Here is a 19,974-nt window from a genome sequence, read left to right on the forward strand (position 1 = left end):
CCAAAGAGAATGCCCTGTATACAGCAAGAGCTCATTATATGCTTGCCAGTGAAAACACTCACTTTTCCTGTCTGGAGCATCACAACTCTGGGCAGTGGTCTTGCCATAAGTGAGCAAGGTTGTCTTCCCTCTTGCCTGGGGGACCTCTCCAGGGAACACTAAGGAGAGGGGCATGAGGGGCTGCCCTTCTCACATTTCCCTGGGAACTGGGGAAGGAGCAGCTCTGAGAGTGGCACCTGGGGATTGAAGTACATAGGTTTTATAGGCATGGGCTCTGGAGTGAACCAGCTTTGGCCTTGAATTTCAGCCCACCACTTATTAGCTGTGTGACTTCAGGCATGATACCAACTTCTCTGAATCTCCGTTTTTCTTTTATAACATAAGATTAATATAGTACTTATCTCCTAGAGACCTTGTGGGGATATATAAAGATATATAAAGCTCTTGGCATAAGGAAAGTCCTTACTAAAGGATAATCATCATCGTCGTCGCCATCATCATCATCATTCAGTATCTTTCCTATGGCCTGAGACTCTGCCTGGTGAGAGAGCACCAAGGCACCTGCCGCTCTAGGCCTGGCCCACTGGAATTCTTGCTGTCAGAATGGGTTTCCCTATGGACAAAAGTTAGAGAATATGCATTGTCAGGACTAGCTGGGCCCCAGCTGGGCAGTTTGCTGGGTGCTCCAAGAAGGTGGAGGAGAGGGAGCAGTGCAGAAGTCTGGTGGGGCTGGAGGGAGGGCCCAGCTCCCTGGTGGCTCACCCCTAAGAGACAGGGTCAAACGAGATTTGGCTGGCTGGCATCAATAGCCAGGGATGCAAAGTTGGGAGTTTAGAACTGAGCAGGCTGTTGAGGCTGCTAGGGGACCCAAGGCTCCCCATATCAGGTGGGCTGGCAGCATCATCCCACAGTGGTCATTCTACTTTGGTGTAGAAAAGGACCCACACTCCCAGATAACCAGGCTTTGGTGCTAGCAGATAGAAGGTACCAAGGGCCATTGAAAGATGGCCTACATACAGTGGGGTCAGAAAGGGAGGCTATCCTCTCCCTAACTACCACACACACTATCCACATCCTCCTCACTGGCAGGGAGGAAGCTCCCTGCTTCCCACTGATTCAGGGCCTGAGCGGCTGGATCTATCAGTTGCAGCCATCTAAGTAGAGACGGGCATAGGTGGATCCAGTGGTGTGCTGGTGTATGTTTGACAAACAGCTCTCTGGGAGAAGAAGTCTTCATTCGTAGTGTTTGCCAGTTACTTTTGTGTAAATAGTCCCACCATGGCTGATTTCAAGCAATCAACACAACACCCCAGAATGAGGAGCTGGGAAGAGATGTGCACAATTGGTTCTTGTGAGCCAGTATGAACTAATTCCAGCACACCACTCGGTGGGGCCTGACACCTGTATTGGGGGAGAAAGCAGATGTGCATGGCTTCGGTAAAGGTAAAGAGAGGGTAAAGGTCACCATGCAGTGGTAAAAAGCACAAAAATAACGGCTCTGGAGTCTAACAGCCTATAACAGAATCCCAGTTCTGCCACTTGCTGGCTGTGTGATCTTGGTCAAGTCACTTTACCACTCTGTGCCTCAGTTTCCTCATCTATAAGGTGGGGGCTAATTATAATGCCAACTTCATAGAATTCTTCTGAAGGTTGCACACTGGCCTGTGGTAGATTGACATAAATGTTATTTATTACAGTTAATCACGCAGGGTAGTTGGAATGTTGCCTCGGTCAGAATAGTTTAGAACAGAAAACCCAGAATTCCTCAGGGCATTTCCCAAAGGCATGGTCTTTTTATATTTCATCTTGAATTTCCTTCAAGACTGAGGATTTTAAATCCACAGGTCCACGAACAACCTGAAATTATTTTTTCCAATGTTGAGTATGTGTACTTATTTCTATAAAGAGGGGCTGTAGCTTTTATCGGATTCTCAAAAAAAGGCTGTGGTTTCTGCATCCTTCCCTCAACCCACAAAAGGCTTAAGAAGGAGTAATGTGGAGGGTGTAGAATTCCGACACCACAGGAACTGCCTCTGGAGGATGTGGGGGAGAGGGGATGTTTGCAGAGTGTGTGGAAGAAAAATGGCAGAGTCACAGAAAGACCCGTAAAGACGTTAGCAAGGACTCTGAAGTATCTTTCCTTTATTGAGACCTAGGGCTGAGGAAGCTTCCAGAAACAGGGCAATGGTAAAGCTCACACACATGCATCCCGTTCCTGATTTCTCCTCACCCCTGCAGTTCCAAGAGTGTCCTCTTCCCTTCTCCAGTCTACTCTCCCTGCCCATGCCCTGCTGGACCCAACATAGCTTCTTGCCCTGAGAGTCACCGCTTTGCAGGAGGTATGATTCAAACTCCCTTGAGTGTTGCTATGATTCCTTGATACCATTTGTGTTCCTCTTGGTTGTGTTTTGTTTCTTTTAGGTTTCTGGAGTTACACTGTAATTATTTAAGGTAAGGCTAGCTAGCACAAAGTTGATTTAGCATTGGTCTGCTTCTGTTTTGAGTTGGAGGCTGTATTCAGTTTTTTATTAACAACATGGAAGGGAGTGGCGGGTAAGTTTACAATGCTTCTCACTTTCCAGCCACTTGTTTTTTGTTTTAGTTCATTTTTTAAAAAATTTTATTTAATTTAAAAGACCATCCCTATCACTTCCTGGCTTGTTGTGTGTGGAGTTCAGGACCAAAGTTAGAGAGGACTCTAACCTAAGTTTTTTAGAGGGAGAAAATTACTCTTGACAAATTTTACCCTAAATCACTGTAGTATGCTACTCTAGGCACCTGAAAGGAACAAAACCCACCAAACTTACACTGCAACTTTTGAGGGCTATGACATACCACCCCTGCCCATTGTATCAACAAGAATCTGTGGTTTAGAGGTAGAAGTTTCCACCCAGTGACTTCCTGAAAAGCCACCAACAACAGAGCTCTCTTCTGACCCTGGTTCTAGGTGAGCCCATCTGTGGATTGCAGGGGGGTCTGCTAATGTTCTATCCCAGCTCCCACCCCTCCAGCTCCCCGAAGTAACAGAACCCTGAATTTATCTGAGGCAGCAGTATGCTCAGCTAAACATTACATTTCCCAGCCTCCCCTGCAACTAAGTCTGCCATGTGAGTAAGTTCTACTCAATGAGGTATAAGCTCAAGAGTTGTGTGTGGATTCCAGAAAGACTCATTAAAATGGGGGGACCCTTTTACCTTTCTTTTCACTCCTCCTTTGTGTTGCTTGGAATAAGATAATGGGGGCTGTGCTCAAGCAGCCATCTTGGACTCTGAGATGCTGTGAGGATGAAAGCTTCCGGATTGGGGGAAGCTGCAGACAGAAGGATATGGGTCCCTGAGGGCCATTTTTAGCCTGGACTGCCCACCTCCAGGCTGAGAGAAGAGAACATTTATCTTCTTCATGCCACTATTTAAGGGTCTTTGTTATTGTGAGCAAGTACAATGTCTAGCTGATGCATAGAAGCTTGCTCAGCTCTGAGTTTTGTGCCATGGACAAAGACAGTCACAGTTTCTCTAAGGCCACTGCTATTTCTCCTCCCACTCTTTTTGAAAGAATCACCTTGTCCAAGATGGCCCAATTCTTTTGCATCTTGCCTCCCTTCTGTCTTTCATTTTTTGGCTTCCTCTGTCTTCCCCTCTCTCCCTACCACTCTTCTTTCCTTCCCTTTCCCTCCTTCTGTCTAACATTTATTGAACATTTACTATGTTCTACATAGCATGCTACTTGCCAAAAGTAGAAATAGGTATAGGAGACAGTCCATCCTCCCCAGTGCCTCAGAGTCCAGGTTGTCAGGAAAATGTAAAGGGATATGATGATGGGATGGACAGGTGCTACAGAAGCAAAGAGAAGGACACTGAGTCCAATGGGAAGGGCCTGTGGGCTTCCGTTTAAAAGCAGGAGTTAAAGAATTTAAAGCAGGAGTTCTGAGTTGCTGGTAATTAGGAAAAGAATGCAGAGGACAAAGATTCCAGGCACAGGGACCAGGACAGTATAGTGCAGTGATTAAGGACTGGGTTCTGGAGAACAGACGTGTTACTTGTCTCTAGCCCTCAGCTCCTCTACCTTAAACTGAGGCTAGCAACGGTAATAGGATTAGATGAGTACCTGGAAAGTAAGTGCACACAACATGCTATTTATGAACATTATTATGTTGGTAAATGTGCTGCTCACCTGAAGTGTGCGTAGTCTGATATCAGTTTTGGAGGCAGGTGTCACAGAGGCCATAAGTGACTTGTCCATGGTCACACAACTGTGAAGAGTCAACACTCAAACCCAAGTATCCTCACCCCTTGTCCCATGGCTTTTACACTTTCACCTTCTGCCTTTGCAGCAAGTGTGGAGGGAAAGCAACTCGAGGGAAAGATCAGTGTGTGGTGGTGGGGGAAAACCTGGAGGGCTTCCTGGAAGAGATGAGTCTTGAGGAAAGGGGAGTTTGGAGGGCATTTCAGGGAAGGAGTGTATGATGAGCACAATGGACCAAGGTGTTGGGGACTAACTGGCTGGCAGAGGGTCTGGAATGTGAGGACTGGAGAGACACAAATTGGGACAGGCAAAGAGGGGCCAGATTAGAAGATGAACCCTGATTACAGGCACTCTGATGGCCAGGTGATGGAGTTGAGAATTTGAGCTGGTGGACCACAGAGAGCCACAGTTAATTCTTGAGCAGGAGGGCTGGTTATAATAAAAGGAAACTTTGGAAGGAAAGCAATCTGTCTTTACTAAGAGTCAGTATGGGCCAGAGAGTAGGTTAGGCATTTTCACATTATTTTATTTGCACCTCACAACAATCCCATTGGGTTAGTATTGTCCCCATTTTATGGATGAGAAAACTGAGGCTCAGAGAAACTGAGTCATAGAGTTGAGCTAGTGATAGAGCTAAAAGTTCGATTTCTATCAACCTGACCCCAAACTTGTGTTCTTTCCACTTCACCATGTGGTTCTAAGTTTTTCTCACTCTCAGAATGCCCCTTGTGCTGTGGGGGAGGTGCGGCTGCCTCACCAGGGGTTTAAGAGTCTTTTTGCAGGCCAGATACCTCCAGGACAAACCTGGGGTCACACTGGGCAAGAAGAGCTCAGTATCTCTGACACTTTGAGGAATTCCCAGCACAGGGTAGGGTGAAGTACTTGGGCTCCAGGTTTCATAGAAATGAGTTTAAATCCTAGCTCTGCTTCATACTAACTGAACTTGAGCAGTGTCCTTAAATCGCATTGAGCCTCAGCTGAGGCAGGGCAGGAGGATGAGCCCTGGATTAGGAATCAGCCTTGGCATAGGTTCAAACCCCAGTTGAAGTGACAAATACCTGAGGAGGTGAAATGACGTGTGCATTCACTTCAGAATAATGGGGATGGTGGGGGGGAGGTGAGTTGGAGGAGGTAGAGGGGAAACAAGATTGGCCATGAGTTGATAACTGTTGAAGCTGGGTGATGGGTTTACGGGGTCTATTATACCATTCTCTACCTCTGTGTATGTTTGCAAATCTATAATAAAAAGTAAAATAATAATAATATATTAATATATATAATAATAATAATAATAATAATAATAATAGTAATAAAACACAAACAACAGTTATGTCCACCACACTGTCTCCCGCTGAATCAGAATCTCTGGTTCCCAGCGATTGTTATGCTTTAACATCTGAAATGAGAACAGCCAGGGTGAGAATCTCTGCATAGACTGTATGACTCACTAGCTATGTGACTTCAATCTAATATCCTTCCCCTGTCGAGCCTCAGTTTCCTCATCTCTAAAAGGGGGGCAAAGATTTTAACCTCATGGAGTTGTTATAAAGTTTAAATGAGATAATACAGGATAACATGGGCTGGACATAGTCTATAACAGAGTGGGCAGATCAACCTGAGCTTTGTAGTCACGCGGAACACAGCCAGGCCTCTAGAGCCTTAGTGGGTGAGGAACCCTAAGCCAATATGTGCAGAAGATGATGCCAGATGGTCTCCTAGAGATGAGCCTCACCTTCTGGGCAGCTTTCACATTTTCCAAAGCACAGAGAGTTCATCAACTAGCGGGGTTTTTTCATCCGCCTTTCCTTACTGCTTACAGACCACCCTGCACAAAGACACCGGGATCACTGTGACACCACCGGAAGTACAGATGGGGTCAGTGTTTGGATGGAGGGAGTCTTGGGCTTTCTCTGCAGGTCTTGCCACTGACTTCCAGGACTTAACCCTCAGTTTCTCCATCTCTGTCAGGGCAGAGTAAAGAGGTGGACAGCCTGTGGCAAGGGGTAGGCCTTAGGGGACCACTTTGGTTTGACAGACAAGGTGACCTGTGGAAGCGTGGAGGGTGGTAATGGGAGCTTGTGGTTGGGGAGGGGCCCATGACATCTGCGTCAACTCCTCTGGGATAGAGACAGAGAGCAAGAGGAACACAGTAGAAGCTAGAGCAGGTGGAGAGGCGCAGAGGACATGGTTCACAGCAGGAGAGGAGCGAGGAGCTACAGAGAGGGGACTCCCGGACACCACTCCGCCCTGCGATGGTGGAGGCTCAGGGTGGCAGGATGACCACCCAGCCCGCGGTCTGCGCACCGGCCTGGGTTCCTTTTCTCCTTCCCGCTCTGGTGGGCTCCGCAGCGCCGCCTGGCGGACACGCCGCTCTTTGCTCAGGCTTCAGCAGCAGCCGGCCGTAGCTCTGGGGATCCCGCGGCAGATCCGGAGAAAGCCGGAGAGAGACGTGGAGCGCGCTGTAGGGCTGGGCGTTTGTTCCCCGAGGGGGACTCGCACCCGGGCCTGGACCCGTAGCACAGAATGGCACCCTCTCTTCACGAACTCTGCGCCCGGCTGACTCAGTTCCATACAACACGTCGGGGAACCGTTTCTCCCTCCAACCCCCAGTCCCCCAGCCTTTTGCTGTCTCTGAGCAGCTTCTTCGGGAAGGAGGTCTCATTAAATTTTCAAGGCGTTTTTGGTTTTGATTTTTGTTAATAAAATACCAGGAGTGGGCGCGAAGGCACGAACTTGTCCAATTCGTCTCCCCGTAGGTCTCAGACCTGAAATTCCAGGGCGGGGTAATTTCTAGGTCCTTCCCCGCCCAAGCGGGTCCTGGCGGGCGAGGGTGGCGCAAGGACCTCCGTCCGAAGCCGCGAGGCTAAGGAGGGAGAAGCGAGGAGCTCGGAGTGGTCAGGGCCGTGTGGCTGGCGCTGGTGAGAGGGTGAGCAGGGGCCTGGCTTTCACGTCCCAAGCCGCCGGCCCTGGAGCCGTCCCGACTCGGACCTCACCACCTCCTGGAACGTCCGCCCCTCCCACTTGCGGGGGTGGCAAGTGGCCGGGGTCTCTCCCAGAGCCTGGGGATGACAAGCCCCCCCATTGGCCCGGGTTCTCGAGGAGCCAGGCCCAGCCAGGCCCAGCCCAGCCTCTCTAAGCCGCCGCAGAGGGGGAGCGGTGCTGCGGCGTCCCAGGACACAGCCCGCTGGGGTCTTCCGCCGGCGCCAGCTCCGGTCCCCGGAGTCTGGGAGTGCGGGCATGAGGGTTGGAGGCGACGGAGTCTGAGTCCCCACAAAGTTCTCTCCCGGCGGAGGCCTGCGAGCTCACGCGGCGTCTCGTAGGTCGCCGGGGCTGCTTTGCGCGCTACCCGGGAAAAGGCCCCGAAGCCGTGAAGCTGACGCTGGGAGGAGGGTGGAAAATCTCAAAGTCACCAGCCCCCGAGTTAATGGCGGCGGGGACGGCGCGGTTGACCGACCGAGGCCCGAGGCCGAGGGCGGCCTCTGCTCGGCGGTGACCCTCGGGAGGCAGCAGGGGGAGCTTGACGCCGAGGGAGGCCGGCGGCTCGGAGAACCCAGGACTGCCTGACCCCAGGGAGAGGGGAGTTCGGGGTGCGTGCTCAGCGCCGCGACTCCGTAGTCCCGGGATCCCAGGAAAGTCGCGCACTGAGCCCAGAGCTCCCGCCGACCCGGGAGGGCGAGCACCCAAACAGCCAGAAGACCACAGAGCTCACGCCCGGGGCAGGGGCACGAGTGTCTGTGTTGGGGGGAGGGTGGGGGGGGGTGACTGAGTCTTCCCCCCCCCCCCCCCGCCGCCTCTCTCCCAAAAAAGATTAGGGCTCTTCTCTGCGTGGTTCTATCAGAGCTTCGTGCAGCTCAGTCCCACCACTCAAGTTGGGGACAAGGGAGCGGTGCGCACTGCGGGGATGCCCGCGCGGACGGAGAGTCCCGCCGCGCCTTTTCCGATCGGACCTCGAAGCCGAGGACAGCGCTCCGCGCCCACCTGGTCTCCCTGGCAAGACAGGGAACAGGCTCCGTGACCCTCGTGGGGCCGAATCTGAAGGGGCTTCCGGGTCGTATGCCCCGGCGCGCTCTCCTGCGGCACAGACCGGGGTAGAGCTCGGGCTGCAGAGAAATCTGGACGCGGAAAAGCAGCCGCGGCGCCGGCCAGCCGCGGGCCCAGACTCTGGGCGTGGGGTGTTGAGGGCTGGGCTCCGGCAGCCAGAAGGAGAAGAGGAGAGCGAACTCACTTTCAACCGAGGGGCTAGAAGGTTCCGGCGCGCTCCCCCCAGGCCTGGGAAACAGATTCCCAGGCGCTCACCGTCCCCGGATCTATCCCGGCTGCCCGCCTGGGACAGGGATGCTTGCAAAGCAAAGACAGGGACAGCGGGCAGTGGCACCTCCCCGGGGCTAAGGCCTTGGGGACAGTCCTGGACTGCGCCGCTCTCTGTACAGAACAAAAGCCAAATTCTCAAAAATCTCAAGAGAGAAATCATGATTTTTAAGAAATCATTTTTTTTTCCTTTCACTTTTAACAAACCGTGTGCTGGGAGGAAAATTAAAAACTAAATGAGCGATTGCTCAGGACACGATCTTTACAAATTGTGAAATCCCCTGTTTAAAAATATTTTCCCCAAGGCAAACCCCACGACTGGCCAGCCCTTTGCATTTCCCTAAAAATCACAACAAAAGCAAAAGGAAATGCAGCCACGGTCCTGGGAAGTAGGAGCAGCCGTGAGGCCCAGGGAACCACTGCGGCCGAAACTGCCATGCTCTCCTTTCTCTTTCACCGAAAAAATAAATAAATAAAAAATAAAAAAAAGATAAGAAGAAGTAAAACCTTTTAATACATCAAATATACGGAATTTTAATCTTTAAAGCGATACATTGTCTATTATTTTAGTACATGACGTAAACCTTATTTGTCCCCTTCTCAGCGGGTGGACTTAAAAATTAAAAATAGTTGTGTTCCTTTTAAAGAACAAAATAAGGCAAATGAGGTTTTGGAATAGGATTGTTTTTCCTTTTTTTTTTTTTTGTTTTCTTCCAGAATACATACAAAAAAATACCCATTCTCTTTCGATGGTATACACCTTAAAAATAATTGCAATTTGAAATCAGAGCTGACAAATTGTGACTTGTTTTGTTTTTTCATTTTTTGTAACAAACATGCATGTAAATTTGTGTTTCAATCAGACATTAAATAAGAACGTACAATACAATAATAGCAATTTTAAAGTAACATTAAAGAGAAGACCTCTAGTTCTGTGGCGGTTTTGTATTTATTTATACTCTACAAGGGATGGGAGGGTTTGTTTTTCACATTTTTACCCTCAAGATTTAAATTTTTTTTTTTTTTTTTTTACCCCTCCTCCTTTTTACCTACGGAGATCAAACTAAATAATGCACTTTTGAACCACGGGTCCGCTTGGAGCTAACATAAATAAATACCAGTGTCCACCGATGCAGTCCTCAGATGAACACCTTCTCAATTAATTTTTCCTTCTTTTTCTATAAAAAGTCAAATGATATTTTTTCAACTTTTATAAAGTTTGCGTGGGTGGGGAAATGAGAGGTGGAGGGAAGGGGAGTTTCCCACCGGGTCTCGGTCGCTGTTTTGGGTAGATAGATACGGTATATATATATTTTCCTTTCCTGGCCCGGGTCATCCCCACGCGCGGGTGACAGTAGCCTCTGCCCTGTTCCCGCCCCTCCCTCGGCTCCTCCCTCCCCCCCCCCCAGCTCCTTTCTCTCCCTTGCTAACCCTCCCCACCGCCCTCACTGATACCCCAGTGCCGAGGCGGTGGTCAGTCTCTGTCCGTAGAGGGCATAGGGGGAGTAGTACGGTCCCGTGGCGGCGGGCACCGGCACAGGAGCGCCGGGTGTGGGTAGCGGGCTCTTGGAGTAAGGGTGGTAGCGGCTGCTGAGTCCCAGCGCGTGGTGGGGGCTGCGCAGCGCCAGCGTCCCGGGACTGCCCGGAGCGCCCGACGTGGGGATGTGCATGTGGCAAGCCATGGCGGCCGCTGCGGCGCTGGCCAAAGACGATGAACTGGGGTAGCCCGACAGCAGTTTGTCTGTCCCGGGGAAGGCCGTATGGGTCCGCAAGTGGCTCAGCAGCTCTTCGGACGTGGCGAAGCGCTTGTCGCAGGGCCCGTTGGCCGACACCCAGTTGCAGATGTGGGGGAGCGGGTCGTTAGGGAGCATGAAGCCGTAGGGGTAGAGGGGGTGGCCTGCCAGGGAGGGCGGTGTGGCGCCGGCAGCGGCGGCAGCTGTTAGCGAAGAGTGCACGCCGTGCAGCGGGTGCGTGGGGTACACCAGCGGGTATCCGGACTTGAGCGCCGCGGCCGCCGCGGCCGGATCGTGAGCGCACGAAGCGCTGGCTGCCGCCGCCCCTGCTAGGTGGCTGGCGCAATGGTAGCTGAGGCAGTACGGGTCCCGGCACAAACTGGCTGTCATCACGGATGGCGGCGACGCCCCGGCCAAGGGGCTGGAGCCCGCCGGCTTACTGCAGCCCAGAGAGCCCGCCGCAGCCGCCGCCAGCTGCGCCCCCACCAGGCTGCCCGGCTTGGTGGGGTCAAGAGCCACGCCATGTGGCAGGAATTGGGGCGGGTAGCCAGCGTAGGCCCCAGCCAGGCTGCCTGGATAGGTCATGCCCGCGGGAGGCAGAGGGAACACTGTCTGGCCCGGCTTGTAGGGTGATACCGGAGCCACCAGCCCAGAGCCCAGCACTGAGGAGGAAGTGGGCGCGCTGGGGCCCGAGCCGGAGCTGGAGCCCGATGAACCGCCGCAGTCTGAACCTAGCGCCTTGCCCCCGGGGCCCCCATCTGGGTGCTGGTTTACGTCCACATTAATCCCTCCGCCGCAGCTAATCCGGCCGTGCGCCAACCCAGTGGGTCCCCCTTCGGCCGAGGCGCCCCCGGAACCCTTGCTGGCGCCGCCGCCGCCGCCCGCGTCGGGGTCCTTCTTGTCGTCCTTGCCCTCCGGGCCGCCCCCGGCCGAAGGCAGCATGCCTCCTGGCGAGCAGGCCGAGGCGCTGGAGCTTGGGCTGCCTGTCCTGGGTGTGAATGGCTGGCAGGTGGCGCTCGGTACCCGGAATCCAGACTTTTCTGCTGAAACCCCCCCGCCGCCGCCCCCGCCACCACCGCCTCCGCCGCCGCCGCCTCCCGGCTCCTTCTTATCCGAGCCGGGTTTGGAGTACGGCTTGAAACTCGACTTGTCCTCCACGCCGATGTCGCTCAGCTTGAGGGGGCCCGACTTTCCTTCTTTGTCGCCCCCGGTGCCGTTGCCGGCACCGCCCGCGCCGCCCCCGTTGGAAGCGACAGAGGAGAGTTTGGAAGAGGGCGAGGGGTCGGGCTTCCCGATCTGCGAGCATGTTTGCGCCAACAGCGCCAGCGGGCTCTTCTTGGCATCAAGCTGCGGGGTCAGACGTGAGGTTGGGGAGTGGCACAAAGAGAAAGAAGGGGAAACCCTTTAGAATCCTGGCTTCTAGGGTTCAAACGCCCTTCCGCAAACCGCCAGTTACGATCCTCCCAGCTCCAGGCGCAATCCTAGGCAGCACCCCCCACACCCCCCAAGAGACAGACACACACACAACACACACATACACACACACACACACACACACACACACAAACTCGCCCTTGAGAAAGGCAGCAGCTCCCTCCTCCCCGCCAAATCAGGATATATTCTTCCCTCTATAAGCGCCAACTGTATTTTTAAAAATACTCAGAAATGTTTTGGTTTCTGACTCCTAGACCCAAAACTATACCTCCTCCCCCATACACACACACACACACACACACACACACACATACACACACACACACACACACCTATTTCTTCAGAGTAAGGGCTCAGGCCGTTGGTGCCTTAGAGGCTGTATACAAATATCAGTTTCTGGGGACCCTTAAGACTGCGACTTTGGAACCGCATTTCGGACTTCCGCCCGTCTTCCGGGCCGAAAGTGAAGGGTCCGGAGTCAGGGTGGAAGCTTTAATGCCAAAAGGAGAAATAAGTTTTAGCTGCTTTGTCCCCTAGCATTCACATCCCATTCTACCTCTTGCCCCCTTTCCGCCCTAGTTTTAAGGTGCGGGAGCACTATGGGCTCTCCCCCATCCCGGAACTGAATCACTCTGACCCCCCCCCTCCATTCCCACCCCCCAGATCCCGAGAGAAAGAAAATCCTGTGAAGCGGCAGCCAGGGTGGTGGTCCCAGCGCGATCCGGGGAGAGGGTCCTTACCTCGATGGGGCTGACAGGAGTGGAAGGCAGGGGCTGCAGGTACTCGGGGTGCAAAATGTGGCCAGTCCGTGCCGTCAGCATCTTCAGCACCTTGATGGGCAGGCGGTTAGCCTGGCGGAGAGGGTCAGAGGGGGGCACAGCGTGCACAAAAGGCTTGGTGCTGCCGGCCAGGGACGAGCCTTGGCCGGGGCCAGAGCTATTTCCAGAGAGCGCGCTGGTCCAGGCAGGGTCCGCACTGCTGCCGCTGCTGCCGCCGCCGCCGCCGCCGCCGCCGCCGCCGCTGTGCTTACTGCTTCTTAGGGCAGAAAGCGAGGGCGCTGTGCTCATGACCCACCCGCACGCATGGGAGCAGCGGGGGGAGGGCTCCGGGAGGCGCGGGGCGGGCTCCGGGCTGCGCGCTCGCCCGGGGAGCAGAAGCAGTAGGAGGAGGAGCTGGCGCGGCGGCCACGGGCACCCAGCGCGCCTTCTCGGCGCCTGGAGCCAGAAGCGAATAATCCTGGGTGGCCCGCAGCAGTGCCGTGGCCGAGCGGGAGGAGCCGGCCGGACTGTGGGAGTGCCCGGTGGCTCGCCGTGTCCGCCTCGGGCTGTGCCCCTGCGCTGCGCACTCGCGACCCAGCGCTGACGCTGCGCTTGGCGATGTGAGCCGTTGCCTGTCCAGCCGGGGCTCTGGCGAGGAAACTCACTTCAAAAGCAGCTGCACCGAGGGGGAGATTAAAGCCTTTGCCGCCTTCCAATCAAATGGGAGCCCGAGGTGATTGGAGGGTCAAGGGGATGTGACGCGTCCCGCGCCGCCGCCGCCGCCGCCGCCAGGACTCTCAGCGCTGGTTTTAATGGGCAGCTCCTTCTTCACAGCCCCCCTCCCGCGTGTCCCCTCCCTCGATTTCGCTCCGAGGACGACCTGGACATTTATTCTGCGTTTGCTATCTGCCGCCTCCCTCTTTTTTCTACCTCGTCGTCCTTCCTTTTCCTGGCTCGAAAATAAACTGAAACCTTTTTTTGCAGGAGGGTGCGTAAGAGGAAAAGATTGAGGGGGGTGTCCAGAAGGAGCAACGGCGGGAGTCCGGACAACAGCTGGACTGTCAACTCCAGGGGCGCACAGGGGCCCCACACACCAAATATTCTGTCTCGTTCAGTAACTGAAATCTCTCGCGACGCGGCCACCGGGGTAAGGAAAGGTGGAGAGCGGGTGACGGAGGAAGTCCGCCCGCCCGCTTTGATTTCCCAAGATTCGGCAGCAGAGAAACCAGAAGCTAGGTGGGCAGCGGAGGCGGCGGCGGCTCGTCTCCGGGCTGTGCGCTGGGCTCCCAGCCCTTCCCGGCCACGTGACGCCCGGGGACGCGCAGATTGGGGCAGGAGCGGGGGTCACATGTTTCCTCTGTTTCACACTCCGCTCCCCCCTCCCCATTCTTACTCTCCCCTGCTACCCTCTCTTCTCTCTCCCCCTCTCTTCAGTTCTTTGGGCATCTCCACCCCTCCATCAATTGTCAATGTTCCTCGACCGCAATCAATCAGTTATTTGTCAGCTCTTGTCAATCCGCCTGTGATTTATGTCAGCTTTTGTTGCTGATTACAAGGCGGGTGCGACTTGAAGGGGAAAAAGGGAGAGGGAGAGAGAGATGGAGAGAGAGTAAGGAAGAGACCAAGGGGGAACCAGCGGAGGGGGAAAGAGGAGCAGCCTCCTGGGATGGGGTGGGGGTGGCTCTAAGAAAAAGAATGAAGGAGAGGAAAAGAGGCTCTCTGTGTCAGGAAAATGAATAGTGAGGGTAAAGTGCGCAGGTGCGCCCAGGGCGCTGAGAGGGTTGCACAGGCCTGGGGTGTGCGCTTTGCCCCCCTCGGCGTGGAAGAAAGATACACCTTTCTACCTCTGGGACTTCAGTCTGTTGGGGCCGCGGAGGGAGGAGCTGCCCCGGGTACCCGAGACGGGCGGCGGCGACGTCTAAGATGGGAGATATTTTTGTCCCCCGGATAGTCCCTCGGGAGCGTGAGGATGTCAGGCTGCCAGCCTGCCGCGGAGTCCACCCTTCGTAGTGCCCCGACCCGAAACTCAGACTTATTTCTAAGAGCCACACCACCAATGTAACTTTTGAGTCCTGGAGGTCAATGGTGGGGTACCTCCTCCCGGTCTTAATTCTTTGACTTCCCTTCGGATCGTAGCTGGGGCTGAGAGGCTTCGAGGAGGCCTGGCCGTGGGTGTCCGGTGGAGATACGTCTCAAACTGACTCAGGCCCTCTCCCCAGTCCTCTCCCACCCTGCGGTATCCCCGCAGGTTTGGTAGCCGGGATTTCTCTGGGCTGGCTACTCGCTCGAATTTATAGGAACGCCGAGCTGGGACTGACCTGCGTTGGGAAAGCAGAGGGAAAGAACGGAGAGAGGGAGGGGTCGGTTGCTTGTAGGAACTTGGGTCTTCCAGGGAAGCGGAGCGGGACTGCCGCGTTCCCCTCGATTTGCACCGTCACTCGGGCGGTTTGGAAGGAAGAGGGGAGGCGCTGTGCGTGCCTCTGTGTACCTGGAGCTGGGTGCACAAGTGTGTACGTACGTCTGTGCCGCCGTGTGAGTTGTCAGGGCTTTGGTAGCGTCCGGAGCGAGTTCGGGGGTCGCTTCCAGAAACTCGCAGAAACTGGAAGGAGGCGAGAGGAGGACACATCCCCTTCCTCGGAAGGACTTGGACGACTTTGAATCTCCCCTCCCCCACTTTTCCGCCCCGGCTCTTCTTTTGTTGTCAAGTCCTTTGATAAATGGTGGGGCAGGGAGCGCGGGGAGCCAGGAGCCAGTCTGTACCAGCGCGGGGGGCAGGGGCCGGGTCTAGCGACCCGGTTTCCACCGGCACTGAGCCCCAAACGGTGGGGGTCGGTTCTGGGACCTGCCCTCCGCAGGCTCGCCCTCTCCTCTCTAACCGCCCCATTCCCCTCTCTCCCTTTTTTTGTTTCTCTCCCACTCCACACAGGTACCGAGAACTTTCTGGGGTGAGTTTTAGAATTCTCTCATAGGCATTCTTTTTCTGCGTTTTAATCTTATCCCTCGATTCTTTAGGTTGGTAAACTTCATGGGATTGTCACTTGACTAAAGATAATTTGGAGAAGAGCGAAGTGAGGCGATGCGTTTTTGGGGCTGCTGTTTGTCGGTGTGTGTGTGTGTGTGTGTGTGTGCGCGCATGTGGGTAGGTGTAAGAACACACCTGCGTTCAAGGAGATTTGGAGTGTGTGCCTGTGCGACAAGTGAGGAAGGTGAGTCCGTAAGATGGTGGCGAGGCCACACGAGAGGCTGTGAAGGTTGTCTGAGTCCTCTTTGGGGAGCGAGTCCCAGGTGCCCATTTCTGAGGGCGGGACAGTCCTAAGCTGTCTCTACAGGGCAGCGCGTGGGGGAGGCCGCTTGTATCCAGCGGGTGTGTTAGTGTCGGCATCAGGGAGTGCTCTGCTGTCGAGGTGTCGGCCCGGAACAACTGTAGAGCTCCCAGCTCCGCTAGCCCCGCCGTGGGCCGCGCGTTGCTGCAGGCTCCTCGTGAGGCCCAGAGACTGAATGCTGGGGGCGGCGGCCAGAACTGGAGGTGACCGCGGGCGTCCTCTCTGCCCCCCCCCTCCCCCGCCCGCAGTCTTCTAGACTCAGTTCTGTCCCTCTCCTGGAATTCCAGCAGCTTTTTCTTTGCCCTGGGCGATTCAGGGGCGGTAACCTCAGCACCTAAAGCCTGGGGGAACCAGAGAGTGGGCCGCGCGTGCCCCAAAATGGGCGTGCCTCGGTGTGACCGCACAAGATCGCAGGCCTGCGCCGAGCCGCGCGCGCGCGGGTCGTGGTCCGCGTGCGTTCGCTCTTCGCAAACCCAACTCTGAAGGTCCGAGCGCACGGGGGCGCCTGGGGGCCTGCGCGCCCGGGGCTTTCGGGAGGCGCCAGCATCAGAGCCTGCGCATCTCGCCCGGGAAGCCAAATCCCTGAAGGTCTTGCAGGCCTTGGGGGTGGGGGAGTTATTAATTACACCGCGCTAGGCCTAAAGCCTCCAACCCCAGCGGCGGTTGGCGTGGATGTCCTGTGGATTTTATTTGCACACAGTGTAAATGATTTGTTTTCTCTAAAAAAGGAATGGGCATGGCAGATATTTGAGGAGGGGGTGGGAGGAGAAGGAAGGCGAGAGAGCTGAGGAAAAAAAGTTTGAAAATGCCTTGAACTATTCACTGTCGAGATGGCTAATCAGTATTGAGGCCGGAGGGCAGGCGGGCCGCCTTTCACCGCCGCTTCCCTTTCATCTCGGGCTCGGCGGAGGCGCTCAATTAAAAGCCTATCAGTTTGTAAGTAAATCAACGCCTATCAGAGTTGTCACATCAAACAAAACGATTATTATTGCAGCCCGCCTCCCCTATTAATCTCCCTCGAAGATAATCCGCCTGACAGGTCAGGCCCGGCGAGCTGGAAAGCCTGGCCCAGAGCGCCCAAACAGTCCGGGGCTGGCGCGCGCCCCTGGGGGCCTCCCCACCCTTGTCCTGCCCCGCCTTGTGGTCCCCAGGAGGGGGGAAAAGATGGAGCGGGCGGAGGCCGCTGGACCCCGGCCCGTCCCTCCGGACTGGAAGCGGGGCCCATATTCGCAGGGTTGGTGGGGGACCGTCTCGCGAGGCCCTCATCTCTTCTCGGGCCTGCGGTGGCACCGGGCCTGCGGGAGCCATGGTCTGGCCTGGTCCCGGGGCCTGGCCAAGGCCTGTACTCTTTTCGGCTCGCCTGTCCTGGCTTTTTATCCTCTATTCTTCTCTTTTTTTGTTTCCTCACACGCTTCTTTCTAGACTCCCTACCTTTTCATTCTTTTCTCCCTTCTTCCTTTCCTCCTTTTCCTACTTGACAGGGAAAATTTCTTATCCTCTCTCCCTCCTCTCGGTATACCGTATATACCACTTCGGCGCAGTCACACTCTCTAAAGCAGGGCATTCTCAGCGCCCGGGTTATTTCTCTGCGGCAGGGCTGCCTCAGGAGTGTGTGCAATTCCCAGGAACTCCTGGCAGAGTCCTGCCTAATTTCTCCCCAAGCAGGGGCTCTCAGCTCTGCTCCTGTGCCAGGGTTGGGTGCGTTTGAAGGGGTGAGAAAAAAAGACTAGGGTAGTGTGATGGTTGGACGGTTGCAAGCGCCCAATTCTGGAATTAGTATTTGGCCTTGGAATTTCACAGCTGCGACGTCGCCGACCTCGCTCCTGGCGTTCCTGGGCTTTGCAAATATACGGAGGAGACCCTCGGGGCGTCTGGGCCTCAGCACTGAGTTTGTGAGGGGATCCCTAACACTTAATAAGTAAATGCAGCCAGACAATCACTTCTAGGCTTCAAACTGGTTCTCTCCAGGCCGGGTGGGGCCCGGATTCCGCACGGACGCGAAATCGTGGCCTTCTCCGGTGTCCTCCAGCTTTGAGCTTTGGGACGACTCGGAACCAAGCGCGACCCGCCCTTTTACGCACTCTTGCTCCAAATCGATAGGCCCAAATGGTCACTGCCTAAGCACGGTGGAGCCAGGATTGAGGGGTCGTTGAAGTGGCTAAGGGGGAAATGTCTGCCGGCTGGACCCCAGGTCCTCCTATCTTAAATGCCAGGTTCAGCGCCTGGTGATGTCTCTGTCTCCCGGCGTGTATCCGGGAGAACCCCCGAGGCAAGACAATGTTGGCCGTTCGGGCCGAGCCTCTTCCAGCAATCACGCCAGGGTCGGAGGTTGAGGGTATCGCATGGGGCCCACCTCAGCGTGCTCGGTGCCCAGCATTTCAGGACCTGTGGCTCCCACCTCGGGTTCCCGAAAGCCCCCCCCTAAGTTGTGCACCCCTTCCACAGCCAACCTGGAGTAATAATTATTTCCATATCCGGAAATATTGTAGCGATGCAGTTATTCAACTATGTGCCCGCTCTTCTTAAATGTAGTTATTTCACCTTTGCCACGACGCAGATATTTAAAGAGGTACACATACTGCACCCCTCAACGTAGCGAAACTCACTCTGGCTATAGGAAACATTCACTGGGTGGTTATTTGGACATAAGGCTATCTTGAGTCCAAATTACACTCAAGCAGGAGCTGTAAAAAAACACTTGCTCTAGAATTTTTTCAACTTGACTGTGTGTGTACACACCAAGAATTTAATAATATTTTATATCCCTCTATAGGTCTAAATATTCAAATGTTAGGTTACATGCCTTGAAACCGGAAGCGATCTTCCGTTCACACTGGACCTGGTGCTGTTTGTATAATATTCATCTCCCTGCACTTACACGTGAATCTTGATCTAATAAATTCAATCTTGTCATTTTTAGAATCGACGGGATTTCTCTGCGGTTTGCGCTGTCTGCATCCGAATAAATTCAGCTCTCAGGCATCCGGCAGGAAACGGCTCCCGGTTCGAGTGTACGCAGATGCATCGGCCCAGCATGGGACTCGGGGTGGCTCCTGGTGATCACGCGGCCGCGCTGGACTATCAACGCGCTCAGCCCGGGAGCTGCCCCTCACTTCCCGGCAGTGCCAGGCAGCCCCCACCCCTGGTAGTGCTTCGGCCCTCGCCGGGCCGAGTCCGCCCGCGGCGAAAACTGAAAGCAAATTCCTTGGCAAATGATGCCCGAACTTTCTTCGACGCAAGTTTGCCACTATGATTCGGTGGTCACTTAGGGAGGACCGCGCGCTGGTATGTGCGCGCGCAAGGTGTGGGCGATGGGCTAAGAAGGCTTGGGGCAGCCGAGCCTGGCCCGAGGCGAACGGCTAGGGAAGGCACCTCCCCTTCCTATTTCTCGCCAACTCCTCGCCTCGGTCCGTAAGAATAGTTTCCAAGGTGTCGCAGACGCCCAGGATGTGTTTGTGGGGATCGCACCAGGGAGAAGGAAGCTTTGTAAAAGTTGCAGAAACAGCTTTGCCCCGAAGCATCCGCCCAGTAAGGCTCAAGGAAGCTTGAAAGCAGCTCACCTTCCCCGGGGCGGAATGCCCAGAGATCGGCTTGGGAAGCCCCCAGCCCAGTCCTCTCCCCTCACCTCGTACCCGCACGTAAATAACCTCCCGCAGCCTGCGCTGGAAACTTAAAGCGCCGCGCCGCGGTTGGCGGGCGAGGCCGGGACCCTGAGCTAGCCCGCAAGGCCGCTCCTCTGCCCGCTCAGCCCCAGCCCCTAAAAGAGGCTTGCACTGAGGGGAGAGGACGAGTTTGGATTCAGCTCTCGGTCGTCTGCCTAGACCTTCACTGCCGATTTCCCAACTCCCTGGAGCAGGCTCTTCCCCCTGGGAGGGGAGGTCTTGGGGTGCTGGCGAGGGCGCAAAGTGCGCGCGCGGGCCGGCGCGGGGGTGGGGGGCGGCTGCAGTTCTCTCCGCTGGGCCTGTCGCCGGGCCGGCCGCGGCGGGTGAGTGATGAGGGCAGAGAAGGGCGCCCATAAATCGCGGGTGTCAGGGCGAAAAACTCTCTTTATTGTCTGCGTGATGGATGGGCCCGGGGACGAGACACCAAATACTTCGTATCGCCTTTAAATGGGAACACATTTTCCGCGGCCATAATTCATGTTTTTTAAATAGAAAGTTTGAAATGTTGCCTATA

At 55.1% G+C, this 19,974-nt stretch overlaps 1 protein-coding gene and 1 pseudogene across 2 annotated transcripts; one reads left to right on the forward strand and one right to left on the reverse strand.

Annotated features, from left to right (window-relative positions):
* Positions 1 to 9,961: 9,961 nt before the first annotated feature.
* ZNF503 (zinc finger protein 503) lies at positions 9,962 to 13,011 on the reverse strand. The gene is made up of 2 exons (XM_086680066.1): positions 12,458 to 13,011; positions 9,962 to 11,630 (listed from the first exon to the last, which is right to left on the reverse strand). The coding sequence occupies exons 1-2, from the start codon at positions 12,782 to 12,784 to the stop codon at positions 9,996 to 9,998; spliced, it is 1,962 nt and encodes a 653-aa protein (XP_086536192.1). The 5' UTR covers positions 12,785 to 13,011; the 3' UTR covers positions 9,962 to 9,995.
* Positions 12,800 to 19,974, forward strand: LOC147575993 (uncharacterized; annotated as a pseudogene). Its single transcript, XR_015241494.1, has 4 exons — positions 12,800 to 12,876; positions 12,960 to 13,208; positions 13,460 to 13,622; positions 18,719 to 19,974. The product of XR_015241494.1 is annotated as an uncharacterized LOC147575993 (transcript).

The sequence above is a fragment of the Puma concolor genome, chromosome D2 (genome assembly GCF_028749965.1).
Source record: "Puma concolor isolate L17-30 chromosome D2, mPumCon1.1.hap2, whole genome shotgun sequence".
Taxonomy (NCBI): Eukaryota; Metazoa; Chordata; class Mammalia; order Carnivora; family Felidae; genus Puma; species Puma concolor.